The sequence below is a fragment of the Camarhynchus parvulus genome, chromosome 10 (assembly GCF_901933205.1).
Source record: "Camarhynchus parvulus chromosome 10, STF_HiC, whole genome shotgun sequence".
In the NCBI taxonomy this organism is placed as follows: domain Eukaryota; kingdom Metazoa; phylum Chordata; class Aves; order Passeriformes; family Thraupidae; genus Camarhynchus; species Camarhynchus parvulus.
The window spans coordinates 11,373,954-11,390,295 of NC_044580.1; the positions used below are offsets into that span (position 1 = coordinate 11,373,954).

At 47.5% G+C, this 16,342-nt stretch overlaps 1 protein-coding gene across 1 annotated transcript; it reads left to right on the plus strand.

The window, feature by feature from the left end:
• Positions 1-12,363: 12,363 nt before the first annotated feature.
• On the plus strand, positions 12,364-15,563 carry MEX3B (mex-3 RNA binding family member B). The gene is given in 3 exon segments (XM_030955530.1): positions 12,364-13,132; positions 14,099-15,077; positions 15,079-15,563. Coding segments are annotated over 3 exon segments (1,674 nt in total). The 5' UTR covers positions 12,364-12,873; the 3' UTR covers positions 15,515-15,563.
• Positions 15,564-16,342: the final 779 nt, after the last annotated feature.

Below are 16,342 nucleotides of genomic sequence, written 5' to 3' on the forward strand. Positions count from 1 at the left end.
CAGAGTGTCATTTTTCCTTTGTGTTAGCTCCTCAATCAGCCATGGTCCTCCTTTTCCCAGGCTGCTGTGTGACTGGGGCAGAAGAGTGGTTGTATCCAGGAGCAGCACTTGCCCCAGGTTTCCTCCCTGGTTCCATACCACCACTGAAATAATTTATGCCCCATTTTTAGGACAGTAGGTGTGAAATTGGAAGATCTGTAAGCCTGGTGGGACCATGTTACCAACTTATGGATGACCCAAAAACAACCCCATATTACATTACTGGCAAAAACAACCACCTTAAATGGGAAGTGTTTCACTAAACAGCTATTCTGGTTTAAGTCCTTACTGAAAAGAAAGCAATAACTAGTCACATGCTGTGGGAACTACATCCACAGGAATATATTTTTCTTCAAGTCTAGGAATTGTAAAGATGAAGAATGATCTTTGTTCTAGCAAAGTTCATGCAAATTAAATGTGCACATATTGTTGCCACTTATCAGTATGTAACTCACATATATGAATAATTGCCAGTAGGTGGTAGTGTGTGTTTTTCAGATAAGTTTGTGACTTAGTACTGCAAGTGTTTCATGTTTGAGGTGACTTAGAAAGATCCTGTCATCTTTAATGTATGATCTCAAACCATCATTGCTTTGAATTTAGTCCCTGGTTTCCCTGATTGATTTGATAGTTTTGTTTCACAAACATCAGCCAATCTCAGAGAGACATATTTTGATTTTCCTTTTTATACTTATGGACAAACCTAACTGGAAACATTTTGAAAAGTGCCAAGTAGTGTGAGCCCGGAGAATTCAAATGCATGTCTTCATTGGAATGATTGGATTGCTCTCTAGTGTTTCATTTTAGGAGAAAAGCTTTTGATAAATAAATGCATTATTTTAGTGATTTATAATCTTAGAATTGCTCTGTCATAGAAGGTATCTTGAGAATTCCTGGAAGAGCTCATTGGAAAATGAGCAATTCTGTTACTGGACATCTGATTCTCTTCAGTGCCACATCATGCTTTGTAGGGAAAGAAAAGTGACCATTTAGAAAAGATGAGGGGTTTTGTTGGAGCCCATCACTTCCTTGGCTCCTGTGTTATTCCTTGCTGAGAGTAATCAATACAAAATCAATGCTGTGGCCTCAATTCATCACACAGGAAGAGATGCCCACGCTCCCTCCTGTGAGTGTGTGCCCAGGTTGGTGCTGGTCCTTCCCCAGGTGAAGACCAGGCCACTCCTGCAGCCTGCCTGCTCTCTTTTCCTGCCTTTGCAGAGCTCTGGGAAGGGACTGCTTTCTTGTTTGGCAGGAGAAGGGGATGCCAGTGGTAAAGATTCTTTCTGTGGCGTTGCCTGCCAGGAAGCAAGGCAGAGGTCGGGAAAGGCGCTATAAATATTTCTGCAGTAACTCAAAGGCAGTGAGTGTTTTGGTTGGTTTGTTTTTCCTGGGGTGTGTGAGACTGCTCTCCTCTGTGCAGGTGTCTGATTCATGTGAGGCTTCCTTTTTCTTTCTTTTCCTACTTGTTTCCTGCCTCTGCAATTGTTGCTTGCACTTGCAGCACTTTTACTCAGCCCAGCAGTCCCACAGAATGCAATTAGGTTATTTGTGCAAATGCTTTTCATCATGAATACGGTCTGCAGAGTCAGACCTTTTGCTTCTTCCTTCTGCTTCTAACCTGTCCCTCCCAAGTTTCCTTTCTCATTGTTTTTCCTTTCACTTATGTCTGCCTGCTGTTAGAGCAAGCTAGCCGAGAAGGAAGTGGGGGAGGGCTGTTTCTGCAGGGGTTTCAGTGCAAATAGCTGCATGGCTTATAATTTCTTGAGCAGATTAGGCTGTTCTTGGCATGCACTCAGGCTGAGAGAGAACTGCTTATTGCCAGGTGAAGTTACTGTGCTTGTGCCACCAGTGTCCACGAGCTGCACTGGCAGGAATTGCAGTGAATGTAAGGAATGGATCAGTATTTGGCCCTTCCCAGGAGCAGGACTGATCCCAGAGCAGCTGTGCAGATGAGATCTGTGTCTGAGGTCAAACAGATCCCCACTGAGCTTAGGGAGCTGTGGCTGTCCTGCATGTAGAGGAAGACTTGGGCATACTCATGGCCAAACCTCCAAATCAGAAATCCTCCATCTCTAAATGAGTCCTGGTTCCACTTTATTGCAGCTTGTTTTATATTTACTTTACATAATTTTTTTTTTGTCTCAAAGTAATGCTTATCTCCAGTAATGAAAGAAAATGCAAAGTGATAGAAATAGGTGTTAGAGGTGATCACCCAAGCTTGCAGCCTGCTTCCAGTCCCAGGCAGACATGCACAACCACTCTAGGACAGAGGTGAAATGTAGTTAACCTGCCTTGTTTGCCTTTCTTTGTTTTCTGTTCTTAACCCGCTCCCTTGAGATCTAAGTTAACTGTGTAAAAGGTGGGATAAAATCTTATTTTGTGAACAAATAATTTTTATTGACTGGAAGTGAATGATATCAAGTAAGCCATCCGAAGCTGAAGCCCATTTGGAAAATGCTGAGCTTAATAGTTCTGCTTTCTGTGGTTTAAATGGCAACTGCCAGAGGCAAACTCAAGTGAGAGACATGCATACTACCCACATGTATGTCCTTTTATAAACATACCTGTGAGTAAACTGATAACAGAAAACAGATTAGTGAGAGTTGGTTTCATGCTTGGAGATTGAGTTTCATGAGAAATGTAGATTGAAGGGAGGAAATCTCAGGGTCGGAAGCTGGTTGTGTCATGTGGAAGGCAAGAAACCACAAACTTGGTAGGAGAGAAGCGTTGCAGAAACAAGAATAGAGATGTTAATTTAGCAACTGAAATCAGACATGCCAGAGACTTTTAAATTGTGTTTTATTTTTATGGAAATAGTCCATCCTGGAGCAACAGGGTCTCTGGACCCTGAATATTTTTTTTTCTTCTTACTGGGAGCACTGGTGACAGCACCGTGTGTGGTGATAGGTCCCAGAACTCCTTTGAGTTTTCTGTTTGGAATGAAGGAAAGGAGTGGGAGGCAGCCTCACCTAAATGCACACAGTATATAATCTATGAATGAATACACAATGAGAGCTAGATGGATTTGTTCCTGAAATAAGACCAACACATCCATGCTTCAGTACTCTGAAGAGAGAATCCTTCTCAAACTACATGTAACATGGGATTGTGCTTAGAGATGTACCATATCCCAAACACACAAATTCCCTTGACTGTGGCTGAACTGCCTTCGTCCTGGTCTAGACAGTCCCAGTCTGAACCCAGGGATAAGGAATTTCATCTGACTCTCAAAGTGCTTTCCCTTTGGATTCGGTTTTCCCTCTTGAGTCAACATGGTCTGAAAAAAACAGAAACAAAGACCTTGAGAATTGTTATTTCCATCTTCCTTTCGATGTTTTCTTTCTGCTAGGAAGCAGGAAAAGCATGAGGATGACACACTTCATTTCACACTCTCACTCCAGCTGCAAGAGCTGTAGAAGCTGGGGGCTTTGACAAGGCAGATGTGGTGAGGCTGAACTGGGACTTGTTCCATTACAACTTCCCTCTGCAGCTGTGGGGAAAATCCTGACTGGAGAGCCTTCAACACTGATGGTGATGTGCAAGGCAGAAGGATGTGGACAAACCTCCAGCTCACTGGCTGGAAGAAGGAAAAATGATTCTAGAAATCCCATCAACTTTCACCCAAAACCTTTGCTTCCTGGTGTAGACAGTGCAAGTTAAAGGTACAATTGAGAGTGTGGGTTCTTTATATAGAATACAATTTTGACTGGGAGTTACTAAAAGGCAGTAAAAATGGATGCATATTATGGTTTTTTCAGAGTCCCTTCTTGATGATTGTCATTTGAGGGATGAGAATGTCCAATTTGCCACATTGCATAAAGTTATGGCAGCTGTTCCATATTGCTAGATTGGAAATTAAAATGGAGATCTATTTAAATTGTCTGACACTACCAGCAAGCTTGAAAGCAATGCTTTAAAACAGAACTCTAATCTGGGTCCTGAGGGGTAGTCAGTAACATTAAAAGCAAATGTCTTTTTCCAAATGGCCTTTAACTACTTTGTGTCTTTTCCTTTTTGTTGCTAAATTCTGCTTTTCATGGCAACCATTTGATGAAGTGAACAGAATTTCTGAGAATGTCAAAGACCAAATCCTAAGTGAGAACATTTCAGCAGGTCTAGTCTATTATGATAATAAATATTTTCAGGAATGTTTAAGCTATGCTAACCTTTAAAAAGAATGGCTCACATTTCTATTTTCTTTCTTCATAAATGTCCGGTGCCTGAAACTTCTTAACAGTTTCTTCATCTGAAGATAAGGCTGGGTTTATCTCCACCTGTAAAAGGTAATGCAGTCTCTTAGTTTAGGAATTTCTAGAACCTTTGCCTGTCAGCACACAATCAAATCTAACTTTTGATCCTAGTGCTGCTGCTTTAGCAACACCAATTTTATACAGACTAGAAAAACTCATTATATAGGAAATTTTTCTTTGAATCACGTGTAATTCCAGACCTGTGCTTCAGAACTCAAAATTATCCAGTTTGATTTGTTGTCACCATAAAATATTGGTTAAAAGCATTAATGTTTTTATCCAGTAATTCTTAATCCACAGAAAGAATGCACTGTTGACATCTCTGCAATTTTTTGTTCTGAATATGCCAGTTCATCTCACTCACACTGAGCATTAATCACTAAATGTAGCATTGTGATGTCTTCAGGAAATATTTGAGGAGGCTTTAGAAAGGCACACCATTAAAAAAGAACCAAACAAGACCAAGTAGATTGTGTTTTTCCTTGTGGGTGAAATTCACCTGCCTAAAGCTGAAATAAATACATGACAGACTCTTGTGCTAAGGCACCTCCAATTCCACTGCTCCCTGTGCTCTGTTTTGCTTCCTACACATCCTGTAATGATGAAAGTACTCTGTTCTAAAATACCATTTGCATTTCCAGGGGGGTGTACTGGAAAGTATGAAGGGCACAGCAGACCCTGGAAAAGAGCAATGTGCTATTGATTAACCTGTCCACTGGATGAACCCTGGTAAAAACCTGCCTTTCCAAAATTCTGAAATAATCTGCATACAAATAATGGCAGGATGAGTTCTCTCTGGGATTATATGACTACATAAATAAGCAGTTCTTCAGTGCAGCATGTGGTTTTCTAATTTCCAGTAAAATGGAATGAGTCACACATGACAACAGCATTGCCACTAACCAGTGTGGCGTGGCATCTGAAAAAGATAGCACTGGAAGGGTGTGAACTGCAGAGCAGATGATGGGGCTTGAAACATCTTGTTTGCTTTGGCAGGGCAACCAAGATCTTGATGCTTTCCCACAATCTGCTCCAAGGATATAGGTTTTGCTGTGCTGTATCAGATTATTACCCTGGGAATTTGTGTGTCCTGCCTTTACCAATGGACAGCTCTTGATGCTTCAGATGAAGATAAATGCCTGGACTCCCCACAGGGGAATTCCAAAGTTGGATGCTGTGTCTTCAAGTAGGGTTTACATTACTGCAGATTACCAGGGGAGGGTTTTTCTCTCTGGCACCAAATCTACTCAGGCAAAAAAAGGCCCAAGACAGCTCCCAAGTGCAGGCTCACGTACCATACATGTTATTTATATGTAGGTACTTGTGTTGGTATGGGCCTTAGGCTGAGTTCACTCCAGAGGGAGAGTCTAGCCATAGTCATGTCTTAGTACAGGCCCAGGATTTTCTTCCTCATGTCTGGAGAGTTTCTGCTTGGCAGCACAGCTGCACAGGAGCAAAGCATCCCATGGCTGCTGCTGCCATTGGACCCTGACTATGAGAGGAGGTCATGCAGAATCTCAAAAGATGAAGGCCCAAATTAAAGGGATTGAAAGCAAAGCCCTTCCCTTTATTTCTGCACCTCTAGAATTGGGGATCAAATCTTCTGGTGTTAATAAACTAGAAACTCAGAAAATTTTCAGTTCAAAAGCAAGATGGAAATGACCTAGCACTTGGTCACTGTTACAGGGCATTAAGGTTGTCAGCTTTGTAGTCATGAGTGACTTCTGCCTTTTTGGATCTATTATATGAAAGTGGTGTGAGACACTTTTTCCTTTGAATGTTTCTCTGAAGGAATATTTGTTAAAGGAGGGGTGGGAGAAGGATGCAAGTAATTATGTTTCTTCTCCTGGCATATCCCCAAACACAGCCATATTTAGGCAGAGTTAATGGTGATGTTCTTGGTGCCCAACATTACATTTTCATTGGTTTATGCTGCCTCCTCCCTGTCAGCATTGTCCACAGAAAGGGCTCAGGGAGTGCAGTAGTTTAAGCTGCAGTTTAATTCCCTGTAGATGGAGATTTGCTGTGACAGAAATGCCTGCTGTCCTGGCAGTCTCTCACATCTGCTGAAGGCAGAAGAGTATGTCAAACAATAATTCAGCCAGCAGATGTGGTTCTGTAGGGACAGTAGTGTCTGTGGTACGAAAATTCCCTCCCAAAATCCAGATCTGTGGGGACAGTAAGCGTCTGTGTCAGTGACAACTTTATAGCATCTGCTGGGACAGTAATGCCTGTGATACGTAAATGCATCTCTGCATCTGCTGGGTCAGTCAGAGAGAGATGTATTGTATATATCCAGTTCTACATGTGAAAATCTCCTTCTCTTTAGTTCGGGGGATTTGTTTGATTCCCTTTCCCACAGAGTTAATAAGAATGATTTTATGTAAGAAGAGCTGAAGGTATTTGTGAGTCTTTTGCACGTAGGACAGACACTGCCACATTTCAGCTGCCAAGAAATGCTGCTACATTTTCTCCTACCATGGTATTAATCATTAATGGCTTTGTTCTCAATGAACAGCCTGAGTATCTTCAATGATGCTCTTGTGAGTGCTAATGCTTTGTGGTTGCAGTGAGAGCATCACATGAGAAATGTGTTTGTTCAGAGAGGAGGAGATGCACCACAAGCACAGCATTCTGACCCAGACCAGATTTCAAATATTCCTAAGGACAGGTGTGCACAGATAAAGATTTTTAATTTGGCCTCATCTCTAGGTTAAGCACTGGACCCATGTGAGGAAGGATTGCACTGGGGACATTCAATTTTCCAGCAGCAGCAACTCCATTCAGATGTCAGGGTATTTTGCTACAACAAAGGCTGATGTTGACATTTTTTCTTGGATAGAGACAGATGCAAGAGCTTCTGCCTCAAGGTTATCCATTATACTGTATATTAACTAGATGTTTTAACACAGGGCTTCCTGCAGAGACAGCAGTGAATGATGATTAATACTTATCAATTAAAATCTAATCTTTTTCCCATGTGTATTTATATGCTGAACTTCAACCTACAAGGCAATTCTGTGACAGGAATTAGATATTCTTTTGTTGGAGAGCACTGGAATTATGGTCAGGGATGTATTATTCATTCGTTTATTATCAGTATTATGTTTGTGCCTGGTTTTTGCCTAGGCATTGTATATAAACATAGTCTCTGTGAAAAGGAGTTTATAAACAATTACCATTAAAGGGACAATTATTTTCTCTTTCTTCATGTAGCAGCTCTGAGTAGGAGGTGAGGGATGGAGGAGAGAGGAAGCAAAGGTTGTACATGTTTTATGACCATAATTATAATTAACTATTTGAGAGATTAAAATTATATTAAATTTTAATTACAATTTACTATTTCAGAGATTTAAACTGATTAAAAAATACTCAAGGTTATGAGGTACCTCACAGATCTACGAGTTATCTAGCTCAGTCTAAACAGATATAAATATATATACAGATATAAATCTTCCTTTTTTGTTTGTTTGTTTTGGTTTTTTTGGTTTTTTTTTTTCCTTTTTAACCCAGCCCAGCTGAGCAGGCAGTGCCCACGAGTGCGGTGGGTGCCTCGCAGCCCGGAGACGCCGGCGCCGCCCCGCAGCCGCAGAGCGGGCCCACGGGCCATGGTAACAAAGAGCTCCAATCCCGCAGCCGCGCAGCGGGAGCGCTCCACTGCGGGAGAGGGAGAGGGAGAGCTGCTGGCGGGAGCAGACGGGAAGGATGGGCTCCAAACACGTCGTGTGAGAGCAAAGGAGAGGCAGGAGGGATTTTCATTTCGAACTCTGCTTGGCACGGTTGTTAAACACCACTCCATTCAGATACACTGCGCGATAACCCTGCTTCACGAGCGAGAGGCAGGGCGGAACAATAACTGAAGGAGGCCACTCACAAACCCTGGTGGAGAGCCTTAAAGTGGGCAGGTGATCTGGCTGGTTAGTTCTGATTTATTACAAAGGCATCTTTATGCTTTTTGAATTCCCTTCCATCACTCATGTTAAACAAAACTGCATTCTTATAAGGCACTTCATCCCCTCCATGCCTGCACACGCTCATCGCTCATGTCACACTACCAGCAAAGGCATATGAAGCAAGTGCAGTTATGTGATGCCTATTACAAAAATCTTTTTTGTTTTATTATATTGGAAACAAGCACTTCAGTAAAGCTGCTAAGAACTGGTTCAGGTTTATGGTACTGTATCAACATTTTCAGAGACCGATGGTGACTGTTAAAGGTGTGAGACTTTTTCTGGTTTGCAGCAAAATTGCTTTTCATGACTTGTCCCAGAAGATCTTTGTTTTTAAAAAAAATATTTTGCAAATGAATTCTGTAGCAGGGAGAGGTGTGGAATTATGGGAATGAAAGTGCTTGTGGAAGCATCATCTTCCCATTTTGTAGTTTTTGATGTGACATTCCTTATCACAGGGGAAAGAGGCACTTCTGCAGTTTCCCTACCCCTGAGCCTCCTACCAGCTCAGAGAGGCATCACAAAGCCACTCACTACTCAATCTCCATTTCATTTCTTGTCGTTTATTAACACAACCATACTGTTGTGAGAGCTCGGCCCATCCCTTAGTAAAAGCCTTCAAAGTGGCTGGAACAACTGGTGAAAAAATGATAAACATTTTCCGCTGAAATTGGTCAGATTATGGATGAGTTGTTTATAAACATCTTGTCTAGAACTGTCAAGAGGTGGAGCTGACATCATTGGAAGATGATAAATTCTGACACGGTGCTCTGAGATTTCACTGCCACCGAATGTAGGTTAATATGGGATTCAATAGGAAATCTGGCTTGTGTATTGCTGCATATTACAGGAAACGAAGGAACTTGTCATTTGTCTGCACATTGCTAATTGCAGTTTATTGCACATGCAAAAGGTTAATTTGGGTATGTTATCACAGTAATCACATGCACTGCCTCAGATTAAACCATACCCCTACAGTAACTGATGAGCTGGCCTGTGGGATTTGGGACATTATTTTGTAATATTATGGCAAATAAGAATTTTGAGTAAATGCTGTAAGAGTGGGCAGCAGTGTCTTTAAGTGCAAAAAAACAGAGTTACAAGTCTCTGGTATGAAATACTTTCCCTTAACCCTTAATTTAATTATTCCCTGAGATGCATGTAATTTATTCTTTGTGATAATTGAAAACAGAAGACTCATCTATTCTAAATGAAAATTATATCCTATTCTTATTATTGTTAATGCTTTGTATTTAGAGGAGTATTTAAAGGGCTGAGATGAATTCATGACCTCTTCATGCTGGGTGCTGTATATATACACAGACAGTAAGCTCACTGCCCCAAAGACCTTACGCTTTAATTAAATAAAGATTGGAGGAAGGAAGTTTTATTACTTCTGTCACAAATGGGAAATGATAACAGAGAGAAACTAAAAGGACTGAGAATTACACTCCTCCTGCACCGAGCCCTGTATTTGCCTGTAATATATCCTCCCTTCCTGCTTTTGTTAAGTTGCTGTAAATTGCTAGGTGGATGGTTGGTCTCTCCCCCAGAGATGGACTTTAATTCTGTGCATGTTTCAAGGTTTTATGGAACGAAAGGCGTTCTGGAGATAGATAACACTTTAATTTAGACCTGATTAAGTTATTCTGAAGCAATGCTTTTGTGGAGGGAGTAGATTTGTACAAATCTAGTGCATGTTTATTGTTGCCATATGAACCTACTGCTGCATAGCTGCTGTGCTCCCCGGGGGCTGAGCTCTTGGTGCATGGGGGTTTTAAGGTACACCAGTATAACTTTTTAATTGTTATTATTCCCTCTAGTTTGCTCTTAAACATCTTCCAAAATAGTAAAAAAGTAATAGTGCTTGAGATGTTGGAGCATTCCACAGGATTCATGGGGCTCTTGGAACACCAGTGCAGGCTTAGTCTCCCAGAAATGCATCTTCTTCTCCCACTGCTCCCTGGAAGTACCGTGCTCATTCTGAAGTGCATTTTAAGCATTTTTAATTGGAGCTTCTAGCTTAACATTAAAAATAAAGCCAGCTCTGCCTGGAATCTTGCATTGGGAAATTTTTCTATAGAGGAACATAAACCTGAAGATAACTTGTTTCCCTTTTTCTCCTTGTTCAGTACAGTACAGTGACCTGTTTCAGCAGATGGGGTAGGAAGGAGAGGGGAGGAAAAAAATGGACAATTCAGGCGAAGAAGCAAAACAAAGAACAGGTAAAATCCAAGCACAACCCAACCCCTCTCCTCATGTCCTTGCATTTCATTACTTATGACTCTCACTGTTGGACTCCAACAACACTAATTCCCTACACTGATGTGTCTTTCCCTCATCTCATCTCTGTCCTGTCCTGCACTGTCTGGTAAATGGGTACAGTGATGTTCTGTCACAGATTTTAGACTCTTGAACTAAAAAGATTGCAAAGAATCAAGCTTTTAAAAAATATTTTATTTAATAACAGAGAGTATTATTTTGTTGTTGTAAGTTTTATGGATCTTTGAGCACTTATAAGTGACCTCTTGTTTACCCTATGAAAACCAGCCCTGCTGCCTACACAAGTAAATCTGTAGAATTAGTAATCTTTTAAATATGAAACCTCAGTTTCCTTAGTTGATGGGACAAGCTCAGCACTTAGGAAAGCACATCACCAGTGTGTACCCTTGCTGGAAAACAATCCACTGGAGCTTTGTTATACAACATTCAAACATCCTGGCGAGGTGACAGTAATTTGCAATAAACACTGCATGTAAACAATTACCTGTGACTTGTTACACTTGTTTGTACAGGCAGCTGGCTAAACAGATCTGGGTGCACTTGTAAACGTCTGTCCCTGTCACACCTGATACTGGAAAACAATTGCTTGTTATATGATTACTATGAAAAAAATCAGAGGTTTGTACCTGACAGCTGGCAAGGACTGAGTAAGGATGCTTACAGACAGAAAAGAGCCAGAACAATCAAATGTGATGGTGCTGTTTTTATGACAACGGTGAGGGCACTTTCATGTCTAAACCTCCCATCAAGGGAGGTCTTTGTGACACGGTACTTGACAAAAAACCCCACTTTTGCTGGTTGAAGGGTCCTGTGCTGGTAGAGGTGAAAGAAAGTCATTTGGTCATACAAGGTCCAAGGAAGAGGCAGAGGTGCTTTATTTTCCAGCGGTTTAGCAAGACGGTGTAAGATGCCGGCGATATTACGCTGGAACAGCTGTGCGGGAGGCGTTTCCCCCCTTCGGGCTCTTTCCGAGCGGCCCGAGGTGTCAGAGCGCTCCGGCCGGCACCGGGACACGGCTGCGCTCCGGTCACGGCCCTCACCCCGCGCCCGGGGCGCGCCGAGCCGGGCGGGGCGGGGCCGCGGCCCCCACCGGCTCTGACCCCGCGCCCGCCGGGGCTGCAGCGCCCGCGGGGCGGGCCGGGAGGCGCCTCCGCCGGCGCAGCACGGGCTGGGGACGGCGGGGCCGGCCCGGGCGGAGCGGGCTGAGGGCCCGGGCGGAGCGGGCGGAGCGGGCTGAGAGCTCGGCCCGTCCCGCCCCGGCCGCGGCCCCGCGCGAGCGCACTGCGCGCACCGGGGAGGGAGGGAGGGGCGCGCAGGCGCGGGGCGCGCGCCGGGCGGGGGCCGCGCGGGAGCCGGCGGGGGGTTCCGCGCGCCCGCGGACGCCAACCGCGGGGCCGGTGAAGGGGCGGCGGCGCTGCCGGCGCGGGGTCGGGGCCGGTGCGGGGGCGGTGCCGGGGGCTCTGCGGCGCTGCCGGCGAGCGGCGGCGCTGCCGCTCCCGAACCCGACGGCGCACAAAGGGCACCCCCCACACCCCGAACCAACCCCCGCCGCAAAAACGCACCCCAAGCGCGGCCCCCTCCGCCGGCGCTCAGGTGGGGCTGGCGGCGGGCGCTCGGGGCGCGGGGCTGGGGGGTGGGGGAGCGGCGGCCGGCGGGCCGGGGCCCGGCATTGTTCGGCAGCCGACAACAAAGAGCGGGGCCGGGCCGGGCCGGGCCGGGGGCAGCGCCGGCCCCTCCGCGCCGCCCCGGCCAATCGCGGCGCGCGGCGGCGGCGCGCGGTGACAGCGAGCGGCGCTTACGCTGCGGCGCCCGGCGCGGCCCCCGCTCCCCGCCCCGCGCCCGCCCGCCTCTCCAGAGCCGTCTGGCTGCAGCAGAGCCTCAGACAGAGGAGGGGAGAGGAGGAAAAAAAAAACGCTGAGTGAGTGGAGTGGAGCCTGGGAGGGGCTCCTTAAAGAAACGCTGCCGCCGCTTGGCATTGTGGCCGGCGAGGAACTCGAGGGGGGGAAGCCATCGGAGCTCCTCTCGCTTATCCTCTTCCCAACCCCCCCACCCCACCCCCAGCCGACAAAAAAAAAAAAAAGAAAAAAAAGCCAACCGAAAAAAACCTCGGGGGGGAGTCGTGGGGGGGGTCCTGAGAACATCTTATAAACCGGATTGCACTGAGAGGAGGAAAAAAAAAGCAAAAAAGATACAAAATATACAAGCAAAAGGCAACAATTCCCCGGTCTCCAGCAGTCGCCCACCCTCCCTTCCCTTCTCTCCTGCTGGCCATCTGCCTTGGGTTCTCCTTTGTGTCTGATCTCTTACTACTGAGCCGAGCGCAGGCGGAGGGTGCACCACACACAGGGACTATGCCCAGCTCGCTTTTTGCAGACATGGAGAGGAACGGGAGCGGCGGCGGCGGCGGTGGTGGTGGTGGTGGCGGGGGAGAGACCCTGGATGACCAAAGAGCCCTTCAGATCGCCCTGGATCAGCTCTCCCTGCTGGGGCTGGACAACGACGAGACGGGCTCCATTTACGACAACGAGCCTCGGAAAAAGAGCGTGAACATGACTGAATGCGTGCCGGTGCCCAGCTCGGAACATGTCGCTGAGATAGTGGGGAGACAAGGTGGGTGCCTGCATGCCAGGGGGTGTGGGGGCGCGGGTCTCCCCTCCGCGCTGCCGGGCGGGCGGCTCAGATGCGACACTGGCCATTCCCAGGAACGCTGCAGCCGTGCGGTGCTGGCCAGTGCCGGCTTCCCCCAGACAAAGAAAGTGCAACGGCAGACGTGATGTTTCCGAGGAGTGTTATGCATCAGTTTCGAGATGCACTTTCAGCTGCCGGGTTGGGGGAAAAATCAGGAAAATAATAAAAATCTGTCTTTTCCTCCGGCTGCAAAAGTTAAGATTTGCAAGAGGAAACGGGAGGAAAATGGGAGCCTCGGTGCTTTCCCCCCTCCGCCACCCTAAAGTTAGAAATCGTGGATTATTTTTAAGGAAGAGAAATGGAGTGGAGAAGTGGAACAATGGGGTTGGAATAAAGCATCCGCAGTGGGGAATATGGCTCATTCGGTACAGCCTCTGCTCCTCACCTTAAAAACTGATTTTATTTTTCCAAAAGGAAAGTGCTGAGCAGGAATGTGGACTGGCGGGTGTGTTGATTTGTGAGGGCTGCTTGCATTTTATTTTATTTTTTTTTCTGGCGGTGCAGTTTTCCTGCACGCTTTTTTTTTTTTAATTTTTTTTTTTTTGGCTCCCTTTTTTATTTTTTTCTCCCCCTCTGTTACTGACCCCGTCAATTGCACGTTGGTAGTTTTGGGGCAGTTTGCATGGCAGATGTGTCAGTGGCCACTTGCGATGCCTTTGGGCGTGTGCCAGGGCTGTGGGCTGACATTACTTTACACCGTGACCGAGGCTCCCGGACGAGATGCCAGAGATCACCTGGGGTTGGGGGCAATGTGTTTCTCGGGTGGGTGTGTATTTTTTTTTTCCCCTCCCTAGCTGCACCCAAACAATGGGTTGTAACCGGTTCTCCCCCACCACCTCCCCTTCCTCCCCCTCCCCTTCGCCCTCCATCTCTGCATCTCGTTCCCAGGTTGTAAAATCAAAGCTCTGCGGGCAAAGACCAACACCTACATCAAGACCCCGGTTCGCGGGGAGGAGCCGCTCTTTGTTGTGACGGGCAGAAAGGAAGATGTGGCCATGGCCCGCAGGGAGATCATCTCTGCGGCCGAGCACTTCTCCATGATCCGAGCCTCGCGGAACAAGAACACAGCCCTGAACGGCACCGTTCCCGGCCCCCCGAACCTGCCCGGCCAAACCACCATCCAGGTGCGGGTGCCTTATCGCGTGGTGGGCTTGGTCGTGGGGCCCAAGGGGGCGACCATCAAGCGCATCCAGCAGCAGACGCACACGTACATCGTGACCCCGAGCCGGGACAAGGAGCCGGTCTTTGAGGTGACAGGCATGCCAGAGAACGTGGACCGGGCCCGGGAGGAGATCGAGGCGCACATCGCCATGCGCACCGGCGGTATCATCGAGCTGACGGACGAGAACGACTTCCACGCCAACGGCACGGACGTGGGCTTCGAGCTGAACGGCACGGGCAGCCTCTGGAGCAAGCCCACGCCGCCCAGCATCACACCCACCCCGGGCCGCAAGCCCTTCTGCAACTACCGCAACGACAGCTCCAGCTCGCTGGGCAGCGCCTCCACCGACTCCTACTTCGGGGGCGGCACCGGGGGGGGCGGCAGCGCCCGCCTGGCCGACTACAGCCCCCCGAGCCCGGCGCTGAGCTTCTCGCACAACGGCAACAACAACAACAACAGCGCCAACGGCTACGTGTACGGCGGGGGCGGCGGCGACGTCCTCTCCTCCCCGGACTGCTGCTCCGAGCTGCCCTTCGACTCGCCGCCCGGCTTCGACTTGGCGCCCGCCCCGCCGCCCGGGGCCGCCCTCCTCTGGCCGCAGTTCGAGCGCGGCCCCGCCGCGCCGCCCTCGCCCGCGCCCTCGCCCGCCGCCGCCGCCGCCTTCCCGGGCGCCGCGCCCGCCAATGCCAACCTGGCGCTGCTGGTGAGCGGCCCCCGGCGCGGCGCCGCCCCGCCCCCGGCGCGGCTCTCCCCCGCCCCTGCACGGCAGCGCGGCCGGTACCGAGCACCCGCTGGCGCGCCGGGTGCGCAGCGACCCCGGCGGGCGGCTGCTGGCCGCCTCCTACCCGCTGTACGCCAACGGGCTGGGCGCCCACCTGCCCGGGCTGCCCTCCGACTCCTCCGCCTCCTCGTCCTCCTCCTCCAGCTCCTCGTCCAGTTCCTCCTGCTCCTCCTCTGGCGTGCGGCGGAAGGGCAGCCGCGACTGCTCGGTGTGCTTCGAGAGCGAGGTGATCGCGGCGCTGGTGCCCTGCGGCCACAATCTCTTCTGCATGGAGTGCGCCAACCGCATCTGCGAGAAGACGGAGCCGCAGTGCCCCGTGTGCCACAGCGCCGTCACCCAGGCCATCCGCATCTTCTCCTGAGCGCCGCGGGCCGGGGGCACGAACCGGGGGGGCCGGCGGGGCCGGGGCCGCCGCACGCCGAGGGGTGCGGGCAGCGGCCGAGGGAGGGCTGGGGGGTGGTGTGACCGCGGGTGCATGCTATAAATAATAACGGGCGACTCCATTCTAGTGCTAGGCTAGTTTTTACACTGTACTTTAATACGAAGCTTCCAAAACTCCCCTTTTTTTATAAACAAACAAACTGAAAAAAGAGAAAAAAACAGAAAAAAAAATTGAAAGTAGAAGATGCTTATGATGATGACAATGGTGTGTGGACTGTTAGTAAAACGTGCTGGTAGTTCTAGGATGCTTATTACAAAATAATTAAATCTATGGGTGGATACTTTTCTGAATGTTCTTGAAAGGGCAAGAAGTTCCTGTGAAAAACCATGATACTGCAGCTTTATCAGACTTTTAAAAAGAAAAAAGAAAAAAAAAACCAACAAAACTGTAACATATCTCTTATATATATTAAAAACGTTTAAAGGTTTTAAAGATAAATTGCATTAATACAGATTGAAGTATTTTATTCTTTTTTGACTTGAAAAATTATATTTCATATTGCAAAGATGTTTACAAGTATTTTAATTTAAGTTCAGTGAACTTTTTGTAGCTGGGTTAAATCTTTTTTATTTTAGTATGGCCTTATGGCAAAGAACACTGTATTATTTTAATATCACACAATTGTGAACGGAATTACAAACCATAAAATGTGTAATGCTTTGAACAGTATTCTGTTGGGATGGAGATTTTATAGGTTCAGAAAAAAATCTTTTAAATCTGCTTCACCCAGCATATTTTCTATTCAGT